General features: G+C 40.3%; 1 protein-coding gene across 1 annotated transcript; it reads right to left on the reverse strand.

Moving 5' to 3' along the window:
* Positions 1 to 158: 158 nt before the first annotated feature.
* Positions 159 to 4,421, reverse strand: MS3_00009566 (uncharacterized protein). Its single transcript, XM_051217942.1, has one exon. The coding sequence runs from the start codon at positions 1,069 to 1,071 to the stop codon at positions 436 to 438; it is 636 nt and encodes a 211-aa protein (XP_051064376.1). The 5' UTR covers positions 1,072 to 4,421; the 3' UTR covers positions 159 to 435.
* Positions 4,422 to 20,283: the final 15,862 nt, after the last annotated feature.

Raw genomic sequence — 20,283 nt, forward strand, 5'->3', positions numbered from 1 at the left:
ATTGTCTGTTTCATTAGTTTGTAGCGTGGCGTCGAGTTGAGATTAACTATGAACACCGCTACCAAGAAACACGTGCCAAATAGATCAGAAGGCGTAAGAAGCTCGTTCCAAATGACTCCATAAAATCCCCGAGAAGCCAAATATCAGAAGGCAATTAATGGACCAAGTCGATGTTTATTTGCTGGCGATCTCGTGGCATCGAAAGGATACCGAGATCGTGTCAGGATACAATCTTGGTTACAGAAGGTAACCGAATTCGCGCGAAGTTACAATCAAAGTGTAAGTATAAGAATGGAAGCACAAAATAGCTGTCATTAGCACAGTCAAACAAAAGCACATTAAAACAAGCACTGGTACAGTTGGTTATAATAATAATTGTTTTTATTAAACCAGTCGTGTTCTCGTGATAAATGTGAGTCACTACAGGAGCCCCCGCTAGAAAGGGTTTACACTTTCGATAAATAGCGGTTTAAATCGTGGGACTGATCGGCTGACGAGCGATTGTAGGACGGAAGAATTGGCGAACAGGAAAGCGATCGTTGATCGTCGAGTTGCCAACGAAGGTCGTTTTCGGAGAACGGTACCAGGAGCGATGTGCTGTATTTGTTGCTTGAGTTGGCATGCTACACCAGAGTGGTTTGTATCCAGAATCTGAAGAGGGCGTTCGTAGGGGTCCGGACCAGAAACGCTGCAGACGTAGGACGAAACCACGTTGAGCCAAAAGACCAGAAGAGACCGTAACGACCATGTTCGAGACCAAGCGTATGCCAAGCATTCGAAACCAAAATATCGACTGAGTGAGTTGACAAGAGCATGGGTGGCCAGTCCAGCTTTCGCCAAAGTTGACTGAAGTCGACGGAACCAAACGGAGGTGGTCGGAGGCGTGGGCTCAGGAAACAAAAAGAAAAGCAAAAAAGAGAAGAGTGTAGCGTGCGTGTAGTATAGGAATAACACTACATCGTATCGGTTGTTGACTGTGCGACTAGTCGCGGAAGCGTACGGGCAACCGTACTCGGCGACCGGAACGTGAGACGGCAGTCTCGTTCGTATCGCGTGAGCCTGCAATCTCATCCGAGGTCAGAGGCGGCGTGGTCTGCCGATCTGGACGTGAGACCAAAGTCTCGTCCGTAGACGGTGCAGATGACGCGTGCTGTTGACTGGGACGTGAGAATGAGGTCTCAGGTGTATCTAGCGTGGGACCTGAAGGAGATTTGAGGATCCCGCTAGGTTTAGTAGGTCTAGCATTGAATCTCGGGTTACCAGATAGGGCACTGTCATCGACGTGTGCTGATTTGAGACGATCAACGCTGACGATCTCGACGCGTCCATATCGATCAACCTTGAAGGTCTTTTCGTGACGAGCGATCACGTGAAAAGGGCCTTCGTAAGGTTGTTGCTAAGGTTTGCGTACCGAATCTACTCGTATGAAAACATGTGAACAGGTAGATAACTCTCGAGGGAGAGCGACCTGTCGATGTTGTATTCGAGTTGACACCGGAGACAGCGTTCACATAAATGCAGACAGTCGACGGACGTTGTCTGATTTACCGAAATTAGGTCTGCTCCGTGGTGTGAATTCTCCGGGCAGACGCAATGTCGTGCCGTATACCAGTTCAGCGGCGGAACATTGTATATCTGCCTTCAAGCTCGTTCGAATACCTAAGGGGACGAGCGATAAGGTTTCGTACCAGTTGTCGTTCTCGTGTGCTCGTAGAGCACTTTTAAGTTGGCAATGAAACCGTTCAACTTAACCATTTGATGCTGGGAGGTAGACGTTAATGAGTATGCGAATGCATTCCGTACCAAACAGCCGGGTCAGCGAGGAGAATAGTTAATAGGGGAAAATTTCTCGAATAAAGCGTGGAACTCATCGTCACGCGAATAAAAAGTAACAAGGATTCGGTACACATACATGTGAGTCTATTATATTAATACTATTCTTATCGTTATCCGTCATGTCGAGTATATTATATATTAAATATGAAAATATACGACAGACGTGGATAGATAAATCATAGACTCACCGAATTGGCTTCTTCGGAAGATTTGACCAGAAGCAGAGGCGTGTTCCAAAATACGGGTCACCAATTGTAGCGTGGCGTCGAGTTGAGATTAACTATGAACACCGCTACCAAGAAACACGTGCCAAATAGATCAGAAGGCGTAAGAAGCTCGTTCCAAATGACTCCATAAAATCCCCGAGAAGCCAAATATCAGAAGGCAATTAATGGACCAAGTCGATGTTTATTTGCTGGCGATCTCGTGGCATCGAAAGGATACCGAGATCGTGTCAGGATACAATCTTGGTTACAGAAGGTAACCGAATTCGCGCGAAGTTACAATCAAAGTGTAAGTATAAGAATGGAAGCACAAAATAGCTGTCATTAGCACAGTCAAACAAAAGCACATTAAAACAAGCACTGGTACAGTTGGTTATAATAATAATTGTTTTTATTAAACCAGTCGTGTTCTCGTGATAAATGTGAGTCACTACAGGAGCCCCCGCTAGAAAGGGTTTACACTTTCGATAAATAGCGGTTTAAATCGTGGGACTGATCGGCTGACGAGCGATTGTAGGACGGAAGAATTGGCGAACAGGAAAGCGATCGTTGATCGTCGAGTTGCCAACGAAGGTCGTTTTCAGAGAACGGTACCAGGAGCGATGTGCTGTATTTGTTGCTTGAGTTGGCATGCTACACCAGAGTGGTTTGTATCCAGAATCTGAAGAGGGCGTTCGTAGGGGTCCGGACCAGAAACGCTGCAGACGTAGGACGAAACCACGTTGAGCCAAAAGACCAGAAGAGACCGTAACGACCATGTTCGAGACCAAGCGTATGCCAAGCATTCGAAACCAAAATATCGACTGAGTGAGTTGACAAGAGCATGGGTGGCCAGTCCAGCTTTCGCCAAAGTTGACTGAAGTCGACGGAACCAAACGGAGGTGGTCGGAGGCGTGGGCTCAGGAAACAAAAAGAAAAGCAAAAAAGAGAAGAGTGTAGCGTGCGTGTAGTATAGGAATAACACTACATCGTATCGGTTGTTGACTGTGCGACTAGTCGCGGAAGCGTACGGGCAACCGTACTCGGCGACCGGAACGTGAGACGGCAGTCTCGTTCGTATCGCGTGAGCCTGCAATCTCATCCGAGGTCAGGGGCGGCGTGGTCTGCCGATCTGGACGTGAGACCAAAGTCTCGTCCGTAGACGGTGCAGATGACGCGTGCTGTTGACTGGGACGTGAGAATGAGGTCTCAGGTGTATCTAGCGTGGGACCTGAAGGAGATTTGAGGATCCCGCTAGGTTTAGTAGGTCTAGCATTGAATCTCGGGTTACCAGATAGGGCACTGTCATCGACGTGTGCTGATTTGAGACGATCAACGCTGACGATCTCGACGCGTCCATATCGATCAACCTTGAAGGTCTTTTCGTGACGAGCGATCACGTGAAAAGGGCCTTCGTAAGGTTGTTGCTAAGGTTTGCGTACCGAATCTACTCGTATGAAAACATGTGAACAGGTAGATAACTCTCGAGGGAGAGCGACCTGTCGATGTTGTATTCGAGTTGACACCGGAGACAGCGTTCACATAAATGCAGACAGTCGACGGACGTTGTCTGATTTACCGAAATTAGGTCTGCTCCGTGGTGTGAATTCTCCGGGCAGACGCAATGTCGTGCCGTATACCAGTTCAGCGGCGGAACATTGTATATCTGCCTTCAAGCTCGTTCGAATACCTAAGGGGACGAGCGATAAGGTTTCGTACCAGTTGTCGTTCTCGTGTGCTCGTAGAGCACTTTTAAGTTGGCAATGAAACCGTTCAACTTAACCATTTGATGCTGGGAGGTAGACGTTAATGAGTATGCGAATGCATTCCGTACCAAACAGCCGGGTCAGCGAGGAGAATAGTTAATAGGGGAAAATTTCTCGAATAAAGCGTGGAACTCATCGTCACGCGAATAAAAAGTAACAAGGATTCGGTACACATACATGTGAGTCTATTATATTAATACTATTCTTATCGTTATCCGTCATGTCGAGTATATTATATATTAAATATGAAAATATACGACAGACGTGGATAGATAAATCATAGACTCACCGAATTGGCTTCTTCGGAAGATTTGACCAGAAGCAGAGGCGTGTTCCAAAATACGGGTCACCAATTGTAGCGTGGCGTCGAGTTGAGATTAACTATGAACACCGCTACCAAGAAACACGTGCCAAATAGATCAGAAGGCGTAAGAAGCTCGTTCCAAATGACTCCATAAAATCCCCGAGAAGCCAAATATCAGAAGGCAATTAATGGACCAAGTCGATGTTTATTTGCTGGCGATCTCGTGGCATCGAAAGGATACCGAGATCGTGTCAGGATACAATCTTGGTTACAGAAGGTAACCGAATTCGCGCGAAGTTACAATCAAAGTGTAAGTATAAGAATGGAAGCACAAAATAGCTGTCATTAGCACAGTCAAACAAAAGCACATTAAAACAAGCACTGGTACAGTTGGTTATAATAATAATTGTTTTTATTAAACCAGTCGTGTTCTCGTGATAAATGTGAGTCACTACAAGTTAATACTGTCCGACAAGAAGTGAATTAGTAAGGGCTTGTTCAAAACGCAAATTCATCTCATGATTCATATCCGTAACTGACACCTCAAACAATGAATGGTAAATCATAATTCGTAATCATCTTGTTATCCATTATTTGGATTTTGAATACCAAAAAGGTAGTGTTTTTAATAGATAACCAGGAGTTTCGCGTATATCTCCAACAACTTTTAATCAAGAGTGTTGCATCCTAGCTGTCTTTTTTATGATTTAAAAAACATTTATTATATACAAAGATTGCATCGAAAATATTTATGATATCCTGAAGGAGTCAAGTTGTTAACTGATATAGGTAAACGAATCCACTGCATATATTCTTTCAACAAATGAATTGTGATTCACGGGGCTCCATGCTATTTTGCTTTTCGTCCAACAAAGTTCCAGAAGTTATTTGGTAGGTGACAAATTCGGGTTGCTGTAACGTACTTTACGAGAAACAATGGTACTTCTAAGATTTTTGATTAAACCTAAGAATAATTTGTATTCATGGGTATGTGTATGTAAAGAAACGTATGTAGTGTTATAGAATCTAAACTAGTCAGGTGAGACGAAATATACTGTTAGGTCTCAACAAACAATTTCCGTAAATCATCAAGACAGGTTCATTCTATGAGATTATTGCCCAACATTTCTCTCAGGTATATCAACTGTGGCTTAGGAAGTTTAAAAACACACACAGTCAGCAAAGTTGCAGTAGTAAATAGACCCCTAATATAATTAGCTCTGTAATTCAGCAACATTGATGCTGTTACAAGTAACAGATATTCTGTTAACTCCGAAAACTGTAGGTTACTGGCCATTTCCTGTCACACTTTCGGCCGTCTCAGCCTGTTTCAACTGTAACGCTGGAGGCAACCTTGTGGAGATAGGTCTGACAAGCTTATTTTGTAAATAGTTTTTAATATTATTTGTATTTGTCAATTTCTCACCGCATGTACATTTATCATTAAATGATTGTACCTGTTGTTTTAGTAAACGACCTTGAACACTTTCCGTTGTGATACTACATAGCGTGACATATCGTTGCTGGTTAACAAATACACTGCTTCTCACACATCCCTCGTTTTATTTTCATTCGAGATTGAGTTAACTGAGACCTAAAACAAATATTATTTACATTCATAGACCGTGAGAGCCAATACACCATACCTTACTTTGGATTACACCACTGGGGATTTCATCGATACGTTTGGAATTACCAAGCATCTATAATTGTGGATTTATTGTACCAGATTAAAACTGAACATGCATCATTTTGGGTGAACTTAAGTAAAGTCCCATTTTTATTGTATTTGTAACATTTAACTTGTATATATTAATATTACTATTGATTTTTATTAACTTTGTTGATACGTTTTGCGTTTATATATCGTCTGGTCCACCACAACCTCTTTACTGTGCTTTCTAGATTTCCTAGAGTGTTGAGATCCACCGAGTAATCCATTTTTCCCAAGGCTATAGAACAATTCCCCACCTTGTTGCTAGCCTGGACAGAGTTTCTGCACCGTTGCATTCTATACCAGAACCTTAAATCCTCTAACAAAGCTCAGCTAACTTCGTGTGTCCTTTCAAACAACCGTTCTCGTGCGCTCTTTGATATTCAAACGGAAAGTGAAGCATGATGCATTTCGTTATAGCCTCACGAAATTTCCCTTCACAATAATATGTCAAAACAGATGCCTCCGACCGTCATCTATCTTGAATACCACATACAATTCGATTTACCTGATAAACTCTAGTACTCCGTTGGTTGGCCAATGAAACTACTTGGTCCTACCTAGATCAAGACGCAAACTAAGCAGTGACAAGATCACCAACTTCCTCCTTTTTTCTGAGTGGTCTAACGCTTGATTCTTCTGGTGACAACCTTTCTCTAACGACATAGTGAGAATGTTTATCGAAATAGCAAATATACTCTTGTAGTTTTTCACAATTTCAAGAAGATAATTCACCATTTGTGTAGTCTTTCAACCTCAAGGACCAGAACTCTCTTTGTGAGCAATGATGTTGTTTCCTCTATTATTCGACTTTCTAAATTCTAATCCTTGTCTTTTCCTCAACTATCTTTCTTTCAACTCTGCTAAGGTGATCCAAGAACTAATTTTACCACGTCAGCTAATTAAACTTACATTACATGGAAATACATCATGCGATTTGTCGTACATCTGTATTTCTTTATGGTCCAACACTGAGCTTAAGATGTTTTTATTGAGGCGCTTAACCAAGTATTCCAATGTTTGTCAGCAGACCACTGCCAGAGAAGTGCTACTCACTGCCCTATAGCGGCGGGGAGAGGACGAAAAAAGAATATCCGTCGCTTTAACTGAGTTGGTGGATATAAAGGATCCACCAAGGAGAGTTGGAAAACCCTGATTCCAAACCAGTGGTGCACATGGGCTCCAGGATCCTAAGGAAAGAAATGACGTATGAACCAATTTTTGGCCACCGGCTACTGTGTGACTGCATCACCCTACATTGCTCCACTGCTATACGGCCAAAGGTTCCTCTAGATGGGATCAGACACCTATTTCCAAGGATCCCAATAACACTCCCAAGCGGACCAAAGTCTGGCCTTGAGTCCAGTCAAACACACCCTTATCGGCAATGGTCCGGCAACATGCTAAGACGAAATTACTTGATAAAAAGTAAGTATTTAATCATAAACACATAGCCCAGACAAGGAAGACTGGAGAACACAAACAGTGGTTAAAACAGACCTAGATGAAGTTCAATATACAAGACAGAAAAAAATGAATAAAAAATTACTAAATAAAATGCTTAGGAGGGATTTTCAACGTGTTTTTTTCTTTACAGCTATATACTCATATTTTTCGCACGGTTCACTTGCCTTCTTAAGCATTTCTGCGTTCGACGTCCTCCTACACTTTCTCTTCCTTTTTATAATATGACTGGAAAAGATATAGTATCATAGATAAATTCACATGACTAGATAATTTCTTGTCGCATAGTTTGTACCTCCCCTTCCCGACTACTAATAGTCAGGAGTAACATCCAGACGCTTTTGGACGTAAATAGCCATCAGAAGTGCTTGCTAAGGCCAAGCCTAACGGGTTTAAACCTCTGGCTGTTAACGTCTCAGGATCTCAAGTACTCCACTGAGGAGCAGAGTGGGCTCAAAAGGTAAGTAAATCACTTAAGCGAACAATTTCGTAGGTCCCTGACATTGATATTGACCTCATTAGTTCCAATGAACATTAGCTGAAGGTTCTCGGTTAGGTATCTGCATCAGACTACGCTTGGGTAAGCCGTGCTGTGCATCACTTACGACGACTAGTCGGTTTATATATAGTACACTTCGAAGCACAGATCATTATTTGCGTGCCCATACACTTTTTCATACTGGGCTTTGACTGGTTTTTGTATCTTTGACTAAGAAGAGGATTTACATAGTAGTATTGTCAAATACTGTGTACCTGTGACATTTTATTGTCCATACTCAGTTTAACTTCCCATTTTAAAAAGCCACTGCGCTACGGAGGTTCGGTTTTGTCTCAGCTAAGTGCAAATTATTCACCGATGTACATCTTAAGATACTCGACTTTGAGCTATACTTTACATGAAGGCTACTGATATTACTGGCTAACTAAATTGAAGTAAGTGGAGGGCTGCTTGGACAGTTATCTATCGATCGAAAGTTAATTACTTTGATATCTCAGTCACTATCAGACTGCACTGAATAACATAACTAATATCCAAAATATAAAAATTAAACTACTAAGGAGATTGAAATATTAACCACTTGTTAAGAAAACACGTGAGTCAGAATAGGACAAAAACCGATAACTCAAGAAAGCACATAAATAAGCAGTCAGTGGAGGATCGCATAAGAGATTTCATGTCCAGAGTAAATATCCAGCAACCATTAAATATCGTATGAATTCCAAACACTTCATTTGAAACCTGCTTATAATAATACGCTAAAAATAATAAAGTTATTTATCCAGTATCCTTGTCACGAGCTTCTAAGTACCAATTGATTTCGTCGCGTTTGCTTATTGTTGCTCTGATGCACCTACAGGTACTTGTTAATGCACAACAGATGACCGCCTAGCCACTCAACTGTTCTACTTCTAGTCAGTGTCGTAGTCATTTATGAGTCTTGTAGTTTGAGCTAGTGCGTTTGTAGTGTTGGAGTGAGACAAGAACCGTCTGAACCTGTTAGAGAAACTTAGACGAGGAGAACTGTCTAAAGGGTCTCTCGTCAAAGATCCATCGACCAATGACCTCTCTCACACAGAGCGAAATTTCTGTCGCTAAGCTGTGTTGAAACTCGACGTTGTGTAAGAGCTAGTCTAACCACTGAAAGTCAGTTCGGTCTCCACGTTTAGAAGTAGCTTCCTTTAAAGTTTTGTGACGTTCCAAAACATCACTAGTAAAAATACTAGGTATGACACACATGGTAGAATCGTGCAACAGTGCCTTCACTACTACGTGTAATTGTGCACGTGAACCTGTCACGCCGTGCTTGTGGAATTCAGCTTCTGCTGTAAAGAGCCAGGTTTCCTTATTATCTAGCAAGAATGGCATGGATTGAAAGGTGTGAAATCATAGGTTTTGAAACCTAAAAAGCTTGAGCTTCTGTTCTGTTGTGATGAAGTCAAAATATATAAATAGGAAAGGAAATAAACAACCAAAAATGTGGAAACAATATCACCATATGTCAAAATTGGAATAAAATTTTATATATAATGTTACGAAAAGGAGCAGACCAACGGTTTATTATTTGGTGCACCAGAACACGTCTGATTAACCAATTTTACTCACGATAACTTTTTGATCGAGAGATTCCAACCTAATCAAATTAGAAATCAGAAATGAAGGGGATGGAAGATATAGTTTAGGAAAACTATCGATGGGTCGAGAAGCGTCAGATCTAGGTTGGCTAATATCTTCAGGTGATGAGTAGCACGGTGTGCTTTTTCGTGCTCTACAGTGGTGGCGTGATTGAGCGCCTTCGGATAGGATGTGTTCAGTAAAATTAGTGAAGTCAAGCTCAACGTCAATGACCTACAAAACTATTTACATTTTACATTGCTAGACACTAAACTTCTGCCTGGTAACAAGATAGCTGGTGGTGTCCAGAAACCTTACTACCCTGGTACACACGACTAGAAGTATGGTCAAGTTCTATATTAGAATCTTCTTCTCTAAAATAATAATAGACCTATTACAAAAATTTTGGGTCTCTCTTGATATGACTCACTAATCTATGAGGTCTTAAGTGGAAGTCACATCATTGTCTACGCTGAAACACAGTATCGAGCACATTTGCCATAACGGTCAGCAATGTGATACTTAACACTTCTGAAGAACACATTTGATCTGGGGAGAGAATAGTATATCTATATGAAAGAGAATAGACTACACGATGACCGGACCCGCATGTCAGATCTCCGCCTAAACGATCAAAAGACACAGGTTCACAATTTTTACTTCCCATAAGTGTTACGTGTTGAATGTACATATTTCATCAATTATATTTTCATCTTCAAAAACCGTATGGTCAGAAACCAATATCATTACAAAGTCATATGTAAAGATGAAACATACGAACACGAGCAATAGAAACTCGCGTTCATTATGATTTCCAATTCCTACATCTGGAAGGCTAGATGTGATGGAGGCTGCATTAGCATATGAAAAGGTCCATGATTACTCAGTAGTTAGCAGTTGTTGTCTTTTTACATTTAAGGTTGGCGAATTAAAACGGATACATGAGGCAGATCCTCTTATGACCACTAGATCAATGTTGAAATACGTTCTGGTACTGCAACTGGCCATTCAATTTACGTCGCGTGGTAAGGAAAGCAAAATCAGTATTATTGTTCACCGACTTTGCCGAACCACGTTCAATATTTCATAAATACAGCAAACATTATAGATCACATGAATAAAGTTCACAGACTAAAGATCATCCATTCTGTGAAAATGCCAAAATGGGAAGCTGGCTCTGCGTGCCAGGCCCAATTGCATGGTGCAAGGCATAAAGTATATGACAAACAAGAGAAAACGTAGGCATGAACCATCAGTGTATTTCAGATAATACAAAGCATAAATGACTTTGTTTTTGCTTTTTGTCTGATCTCTCAAGTACCTAATAACAATACAGTATGTTATTCATCTCAACTTGATACAGATAAGCTAGTATAGTTTATGTTACACTGAATTTCTAAAGTGACACAATTTTAGGGACCGAAATCACCCCATTCACTCATAGTATATACTTGATTTCATGTATTACTAATAAATATGCAAACTATTGATGCTATCGATTCATGTTTTCATTTTTCGTCTTCGTTTCATTGTACCACAGACAAACTGAACCGAATTATTAATTGTCCAGTGTTCTTTAAGGACTGATATCTGAAAATATGCAAAATAGTTTCTTTATTGTACAAATACTTTATTAATTCGCTGCCAGCGCGCTTTATCGGCAGTCGTTGACGGCAGACATTTCTGTCTGTCTCACATCAATGATGTGACGACGAAATTTCTCTATATTTTCATCACTAGCGCAAAAGTAAGCGTTTTTTCTCGCAAATGCTAACGACTGTTTGCGACATTCAGTCTTCAGTTTACAGCCGGCAAGGGAAAAATTAATCACCACTTACGGTAAAATGTATGTTGGTCTAAAAGTGAGTTTGTGCAAACACATTTACTAGATTTATGTTAATGCGGACGTTTCTATGCCAATCATTGTTATAGACCGCCTATCGAACAGACATGAGCATCTCCGTTGGACATGGTCTCTAAACAAGACCAACGAATGGCGTCCAGCTGCCGACTAAATACGAAAACCACTCCCGATCATTACCCCTTACCACATATCCACAACCTGACAGCCACCAAAAGAGGTGGATGATTGAAGCGTATAACTGAATTACCATCGCTGCAAAAGATACCCCTAAACAGCTTTCATCACTCTCTTGGGAATCTTTGATTTTTCGCGCATGCCTCTCGGTTTACGAAATGCTACACAAATTTTTCAGAAATTCATCAATGATGTATTTCGGAGTCACGTCTTCCTGCACCCGTACGCTGGTGACTGTCTAATAGCAAGAAGGATCCCATCTCTAGAATCCGGAACTTGTTTTCAGACGGCTCCAAAAACATGGCACTACTGTAAACATTCAGGAGTATGCCAGATAGGAACCGCCCCCCTGAACCTTGTCAGATACACTATTGACTCTCAATGTATTGATCTTAGTGAGCTAAGTGACCGCTATGCTGGATTACCCGGAACCAAGTGCAGTCAAGAAACTACGTGTGGTCAACGCCCTAATAAGTTTTTGTAGACGATTTAAACCGAGATGCACGTCTCTCACGCGACCCTTAACAGACCAACTTCGTGGAAATGCAAAACTTATCGATTTGGACGACAGCGCGGAAAAAACATCATCTATAGTTAAAAAAATTACTGCAGAAGCAACCATTTTTGCACACCAGGACATCAAAGTACCCGTTAGTATCTCAATAGGTGCATTCGGCTAAGCAATCGAAGGGGCCTTACAACAGCAGATAAGTAATGCCTGAAAACCGTTGGCGTTTTCTTCAAGACGGTTGTAAGACACTGGATTAAAGCATGGCACATTCGCAAAGGAAATCCTGAACCACGTGTTGTACTGTACGTCACGTTCATCATTCCGAAGGAAGGACGATGATTTACTCCCCTCGACAGTTTCGACAACTAAACTACATCACTCAGTTTACCTCAGATGCACAACAAATTCCCGGGGCAAACAGTGTAGTAGCAGACGCCTTGGCTCGTATAACTGCCTTGAAAATGTTCTACGATATGAACCTTTCTAAATTCATCCAGATTCGAAAAGGAGATGCTGATCTTCAACATGATTCATCTTTCGCCGCTCTGAAATTACGTGTCAAGCAGATGGGAAGAGCTAAGAAAAATTTACTGTGTGACACATCTGCAGGTTGAGATCGGGCCGAAACATTATCGAAGCAACGTCTTCAATACTCTGCACAAATGTTTTTATCCAGGTAATCCAGCAACCATGAAGCTTATAGCAGAACGATTTCGTTGCGATGTTATGAATAAAGACGAGGGGATTCAGAACGCTGTTCTGTAGAATGTCAGAAATCTTAGGTGGTTAGACATGATAAATGTCTTTTATGCTCTTTTGCAGCTTTTGACGTTCATTTTGATCATGTTCATCTTTACTTCATGGCATCCTTACCAGAATCATATGGATACTCCAAAAGTGTGCGGACCGTTGCACACGATGGCCAGAAGCAGCACATGTCAAGCATATTACCGCCTAAACACAAGAACATGGCTCAACCAAACGATCCACTTTAAGAAAACTAACGTGCACAGGTCAATATCTTAGTTATGATAATTATAGCTTTGTGCAATACAAACGGGTTTGATAAGGTTCATATTTAACAGGCTTGATCGTATTTGCACAAACGACGCTGATGTTAGGTTGTTGAACAAGACAACGATAGGAAACGGCCATCCCCTAAATTCATAAATAGATGGAACGTTCATAGTACAGTGAGAACTACTGTAGCCTAGGCAGAAAAAGGCGTCTTTACATCATTTAGAGATGACTCAAATAGTCTTCTATTGAAACAAGAACTTAAACTATTCAGTAACAAAACGTATTGCGCAGCAAAGGCCATTATCAAAGAAAGAACAAGATTCATGTTTCATCCAAAATCTAAAAGACATGAAAGAGACTGCGTCACGTCCCACTGTGTTTGTCAATTTAAATATGTGTATGGTCACACATGCAAAGGGAGGAGTAACCGTGATCTCGAAATTAGGGTGTGTGAACATGTACTTAGATGGTTGCAGAAAGAAATTAAACAAATAACCAAATAAGAGTAGAGAACAAACATATATCATTCTCTAATGCCAAACACATGATCGAAACGAGCGATAGGAATGATCTTAATTCGGCCTTTGACGTTATTGTTTACCGCGTAGTGGCTATTTTAAATTCTACCGACTGGCCAACTCCAGATATCCCAGTACGACCCCAATACTGTTCCCCAATCTCCAATATATCGGAACACGGACCGTTAAATGAAATGTTTTTATGGGGTCAGCAGAAGAAGAATAATCATACTTTACAGACAAATTCATATTTATACAGTTAAGACTACCGTGAATATTGACCAGTAAGGAAACGAAACGTGAAATAAACATTGACCATAAGGGAAATGACACCATTTCACGTTTAAGGGTAGCATTAGGCTTAGCAGAATAATTTTTGGGATATTTCTATGAATATCCCAAAAGTGATGTTTCACAAAATTGTAAAAGTTTGTATACTAATTTTTATTGAAACATTCGCCATGCAAAAATTTAAACCCCCTTCGTTCATTCAAAATATTTGTCCTCATCCTAAACCTACCTTGGTATTATTGGCTTATTTTACAGAATGATAAGGTTTCAAATTGTTTCCACATTATTTCGTTATTATCCTTGTCTCATCTCACCCTTCATTTTTAGTGCAGTTGACTTTTTATTTTTATATATGAATGTTCTTTACGAGCATATGTGTGATCGGATTTTTTAAAATGTATTTCACTAATATATCGCATAGTTCTGATAATCTTCGGCTTCTTATTACACAATTAGAATAATGTTTACCAACCGTGAGGTCGCTGTGATTAAACTCCTGGCCAGTCACGTCTTCGAGTCACCGCTAACCACTAAGAGGGAGTGAGCTGATGTGATAGGCAAATCCTCAAAATAAACGATTCTGTAAGACTTTGACTCTGATGCTGACCTCATTAGTTTTACTGAACACACCCTATTCGAAGGCGCTCAATCACGCCACCACTGTAGAGCACGAATAAGCACACCGTGCTACTCATCACCTGAAGATATTAGCCAGCCAAGATCTGAAGCTTCTCGATACATCGATGGATTTCCAAAAATATATCTTCCAAACCCTTCATGTCTGAATCATGTTATTGTATAGTAATTCTGGACGCCATAAATTCAAAAGTATGGAGTGATTATCAAACCAACGAAATGCATATCTTATGTTGGAAACCTTGAGCTTCGGCTCTGCAGTATGAGAACACACGATTTAGAAACCCTCGAGGCTAAAATTGAGGCTATTCAAATATTTCCTGAACCTGATTCAGCAAGCAGGCTTAGTCATCTTCAAGGAATTAATCATTATTATCGACGCTACGTCTCTCATTCGCTGGTTCTATAGCTTTCAAATGACGCAATAAAAAAGAATTATCAGACATTTACGACGCTGTTGCTGAGACAAAGGATGCCTAGTTGTCAGTCAAATCATTTGTGGCTTAAACAACAAAACTGACGCACTTGAGTCCATTTTCTGGAGCAGCACAAGTCTTGTGCACCAACTCATCATTAGTGGCAACAGTCGTGATATTACAACAACATGTGAGTAATGAAATAGATCTGTTGATCTCTTTCTCAAAGAAACTAGAAGCCGTTCAGAGGCGACAATGCAATGAAATGTTTGCATCACTGACTCCATGAAAGAGACTTATTAATTGTAATATATCACAAACTTTTGACTATCACTTTTTTGCTGGCAGTGATAGTTGCTCTCTCAAAGAAACTTGCATGTAAGACTAAGCCTCAAAGTTTCAAAAAAATGTTGAATATTTCAAAGGGAAAGTAGATCGTGTCGCTAATATTGTCTCATGGCTAGATGTAGATGCTTTGATTCCAGTAAAAGGAAATGTCGCGACTGAAAAAACCGATGTTGATCATGCAATATTTCGAGTTAAATACACGCCACAGTATTGAGCTCTTTTGTCTAGGTTGCGACATTTCTCCCGAAAATCGACGTAAAATTACTTCGGTCCCAAAGGGCGTACTGGATCATAGTCAAGTTGTCTTATGGTGCAATTTATATATTTCCCCCAATTGACAGTTTTTGTCAGGTGTCAAGTTCTATGTCATACAATCTACATTTCAGCCGTCAATATTGCTCCCATATTTCCGGATAAATGGGTTTTTGATGGAGTTTTGTTCTCTGAGCTGGATGGTTTGGTCGTGGAGCTTTCATCGTTCTTCTGAACGACATCATCAGCACAAACTTCAGATAGAAGTGAAGTGATAAATGGGTCTCTAACTTTGATGTATTAATCACGATTACTTTTGACGGAGATCTGAAGTCTTAATCTAGCCTATTCAGCGACTTTATTGACGTAGGGCTAGTCACTGCGTCTAAGCCAAATCATCAATTATTCAGGTCACTGGAGATCGAAGAGTTTATCGATCCTCATTCAGGTCAAGGGCTACAGTTTATGCGTTCTTGGAGTCCAACGTGACCCTGTTGACCCCTCACTATCAACCGGAAATGTTCACTTTCCCACCGCCAAAATGTTATATTTAAACGCTTTCAACCATATGAACTGCATCTTTGATTTGCTGGCAGACAGCCACAACAGCAAATCTGACAAGTATAGCCATACAAATATTGAAACTCTGCGGTAGGCCTGTCTCTATCGACTGGTCTCTCTCTGGCAAACATAGATTTTGCGGACTGGTTAATGGATCCACTCGAAGTCGCTTTCCAGGACAGTCAAAGGTAGCGTTGTAGTTTCATGTGCCTTTCAGGTTATTTTCTCGTGGAGATTATATTTACTCATCTTTGTTATATTCCTCTCTCGCAACTTTCCTCTTGCAAGATTCCTCCTCAGATTATCAGATTATACTTTATGGTTTATCGAGTAGAGTGCACATAAATAGAAATGTCACCAGCACTCACACCGCAACTTCAAATACGACTGGCAGAGGTAAGAGTTTAAATCCAAAGGTTACTAGTAAGTGGAAAAATCCCCGGTTCTAGCAACAGGACTATAAAAAATCTTAAAAAGGCACCAAGTACGGAGTCTCAGAGTAACATGTACAACATAGATTGCTCAACTGAAACGCCACAACTGCACTTTCAGTTAAGTAATCAGCATCACACCCCTGCCTGACATCCTACTAATAATAAGACTAGTAGGTAAAAATTTCATAGGAGAAAGAGGTGTCCCAAACTGCCCGTGTTACGAATTAATACTAGGATGAAGCCGCACAAAAACGAATGATCGTCGCTCGTTAAAACCAGAGACTCAGAATTTGAATGTGATTTGTTTAGTAGCTGGGTTCATTGTCGCCGTGATACTGCAGTACCCAGGCAGTATCACGGTTTTATATTAAGCCACACCTCTTCATGGTTCTGGTACATTCGCTCATAGTTTAGAGAAAGTTCACCAACGGAATCAACAAAAGAGAAAATTGGTCTGTGGTGCCAGCTGAATTACAAGGATAAAGAACAGTGAAATATGAAGATATTCCAACAAGCCTCAGTTCAGTCAACAGGGTCGACCGGCGATGAATGTATTCGAATTAACTTATGTAGAATTATGGTCTAGTTCGTTATTAGTTCTGCATTGATAATAGAACTGATCCCTAAATTCTTTGTGGTGGTTTTTGTTGAGGCCCAGAACCTGCTGACACGTTGATGCTAGTGCTTCTTTGATACTTTTTCAGTTGTCCTCCATGGTAGTTTCTTCTTTCAGTAGACCCTATAAGGCTTTGAACCTGTTGTTGAGAGTTATCTTGAAGCCGTTGAGCCTGTCAGTATCTCAAAGAAGGGTTTCATTAAACTTTTGTAGTGCTGTTACTCCAGGCTTCTTCGGCTTTAGTTCTGTAGAATAATGGTCTACCTCGTTATTGGCACTGCTCTAAGAATAGACCTAATCCTAAAATTGTAGATTTGTCATGACGTAACTCCCTAATCTATAAGATCTTACGTGGAAGTCGCATCATTGTCTACACTGGCTCATCGTATCGTACGATCACCAATACATGATGGAGAACACAGTTAGGCTGAAGATAAAACAATAGATTTAATATGAATAAAAAAGATAAGACAACACACAAGAATGACCACGCCTGCAAGGCTAAGCCATACCATCCGATAAACTAAGTTTCGAATTCATTCTTCCTGCCTTCTCCATCGTTGGGTTTTCCTCCGTGTTAAAAATTGAATGTCTAGTTTCCCAGTTGTCTCGTGTTCAGCTTTGAGGATCGTGGTTACGATCCAATGCCACTACACTTCTTTTCCACCGGAATCAACGTGACGTTAACTCGATACTAACTTGAGTGGGACTGTCACGCACCGGTGGTTTCCAAGAATCTTCTGGAAGATAAATTAGAAAGAAAGCGGTAGCAATTGTTTGAGTAATACACGTATTAATCTCAAAATGTTTGGTTTTATCTTTAATATGCGAAAAATATAAACCTATGTGAAGATTATATAGGTAGGCTAACTGAGAGAACATAAGTATAACTGTGAAAAAGAAGAATTCCAACTAGCGTTTACAGGCATGATCTACAAATTACAACATTTATTGTTCCACAGTATGCATGTTAAATAAATATAATCTATAAAAGTGAATATCAGTCCATTCCTACATATATAGTTATTAAGCAAAGCAACTTTTTGAGTTTATAGTTGTTATAATAAAGACTTGTAAAGCGCTTGGTGTGAACTATGACACGTACGTCTTGTTTGTTCCAGATGTCAGAAGTTCCATAGCTGTGCACTCAGAGCGAGATTTTGAAAAAAAGGAAATCGAGGAGCAGCATGGCACTTGGATATGGACCATGAACAATACTTAACATTTTATGGTGGAACAGACAGACGTATGACAAATTATTAGATTAAATTCGTACTAGCTCGTGTAGACAAAGTGAAATGTGATGAGAAGCCCAGATGAGAGAATGCAGCAACAAAGAACAATGAGTTGTGATATTTGCTAAGATGGAGTAAGTTCAAATGAAAGAAGGCAAGTCAGTGTTGGAATAAGGAAGGCTGTTTATTAGAACGTAAAGTGCATATAGAGAGTAAATTGTTAAGAAAACAAGTAACTATGTCTTCTGTTGTCCGATTTCTTTTCATCCGATGGCTGCCAGACAGTCTTAATGTAAAAGTCCGAGTCAGCATGCTAACGGTTGTCTTAGTAGTATAGCTAATCCAGCACAAAATTGGAAACATGAGTCTGAATGGCGATCGTGGGAAAACAACCTCAATATCGCAGATTGATTGACTCGTTCTCATACATAACGAGTCTGATACAGACAAAATGTTCTGCCCACAAACATAGGTGGGTTGTAGTCATCGCCCTCACCATCATTGTTTGCTGGTCAGTAACTCCACCTTCCCTCCTTTTGTGATGTTGAGCTCAGTTGAGCTTATTTTTGGATATATATTACACCTCACGCAATGCTCTTTGTTTCACATCCTAATAGAAAACACTATTTCTATAAGTACCGTTTTACAAGCTTATCAAGCAGTTACAAATTATGGATTGTAGGTAAGGCTTCGATGCAATGCTTTGATTAGCTATAGTATGAAATGTAGGTTGCAAATCATAGACATTAAGAAGGGTATAATGCAGGATAGTCGTTTACTAATGTAGGCGGAAAAGTATAGAAATATATGAATTATAGATAGAGTGACGATTGGTGAAATAATATTAATAGCAAGTCAATATAATGTACTGGAAGGTAAAATGCTGATCAATGAGAAGAGTTGACATGAAGAGAAATTAGTGACAAGATAATAAAATTTGAGCATGCCCATGTGTTGCTGAACAAGTTTATCTGAGTGTGTTGGATTAGAGGTTGAGCTGGCTTTGCTGAGTTTGTTCGTCGAAAGTATGGAGTACAGAAGTTTCTCCGACGACGTTGTTTGCTGCATTAGGTTTGTTGTCAGCAAGCTAACCAATTCAGTGGGAACCTAAATTTTGATACCAACTAGATCAGACGATGTTGCCGATGGGTTCAAAAATTTTGTAGCCCCGTATCTGACTACAATTAGATCATATCGTCTAAAACTGCATTGTTTATAGATATCTGTCAAAATATACATCCTGGCTAACCTCGTACACGATTAACGACTCATTCCACGTTACTGAATGACTGAATTAAGTCAAATACGAGAATAGATTTTCAACGTGTATATTTCATGCACTCATTGATTTGAAAATGCAATCAGGGAGACGAAACAAAGAAGAAAGATCGAAGCAGATTGAAGAAGCAAGGGAAAGAGAGCGAAGCAATGTGACGGACAGTGCATATGGAGTGTGAGCCAACTCCCTTTAATCAAGAGTGATTCGATATTTATAGTCACACAAAATAAGCTTCAGATATGTGTGAGTAGGATAAGATGTACACACATACGCCTATTTAAAAAAAGTCAGGGTTGATAAGTGAATAAGTAACAAAAGCAAAATGTAACTCAAAAAGAATGAATAAGTTGACCTGCTCAAAAGATAGAATAAGTTATGCGGCTTAGCATAGTAACCAACATTACAGCAGAGTACCTGAGCAAGTATGTAGCAGTTGGGATGAAGCTCACGAACATGATATACAGCAGTGGCATTGGCTTCCGCGCAGCATAGGCCTTCAACTAGATTGCTTACCGACAAATGATCAGTTTCCCATTGGGAATGTTCATGTTCATGCACCAATGAGAAGTAGTGACCGTGGTACATCCATGTTTGACGTGGTCACAAATCGGATACTTCAGAAGCACGAAAACGCATACTACCTCAGCTGTATTAAGGTAGACTACATGACCACGAGAATGGACCTTTAATACGCGCCAGGGTCACGAGGAAAGGGGAAGCAAACAGTG

Source organism: Schistosoma haematobium, chromosome 7, assembly GCF_000699445.3.
Source record: "Schistosoma haematobium chromosome 7, whole genome shotgun sequence".
NCBI lineage: Eukaryota > Metazoa > Platyhelminthes > Trematoda > Strigeidida > Schistosomatidae > Schistosoma > Schistosoma haematobium.

Excerpts from the sequence above, each read along its gene's own strand:
- MS3_00009566 (XM_051217942.1), bottom strand. The coding sequence starts at position 1,071 with ATGAGATTGCAGGCTCACGCGATACGAACGAGACTGCCGTCTCACGTT.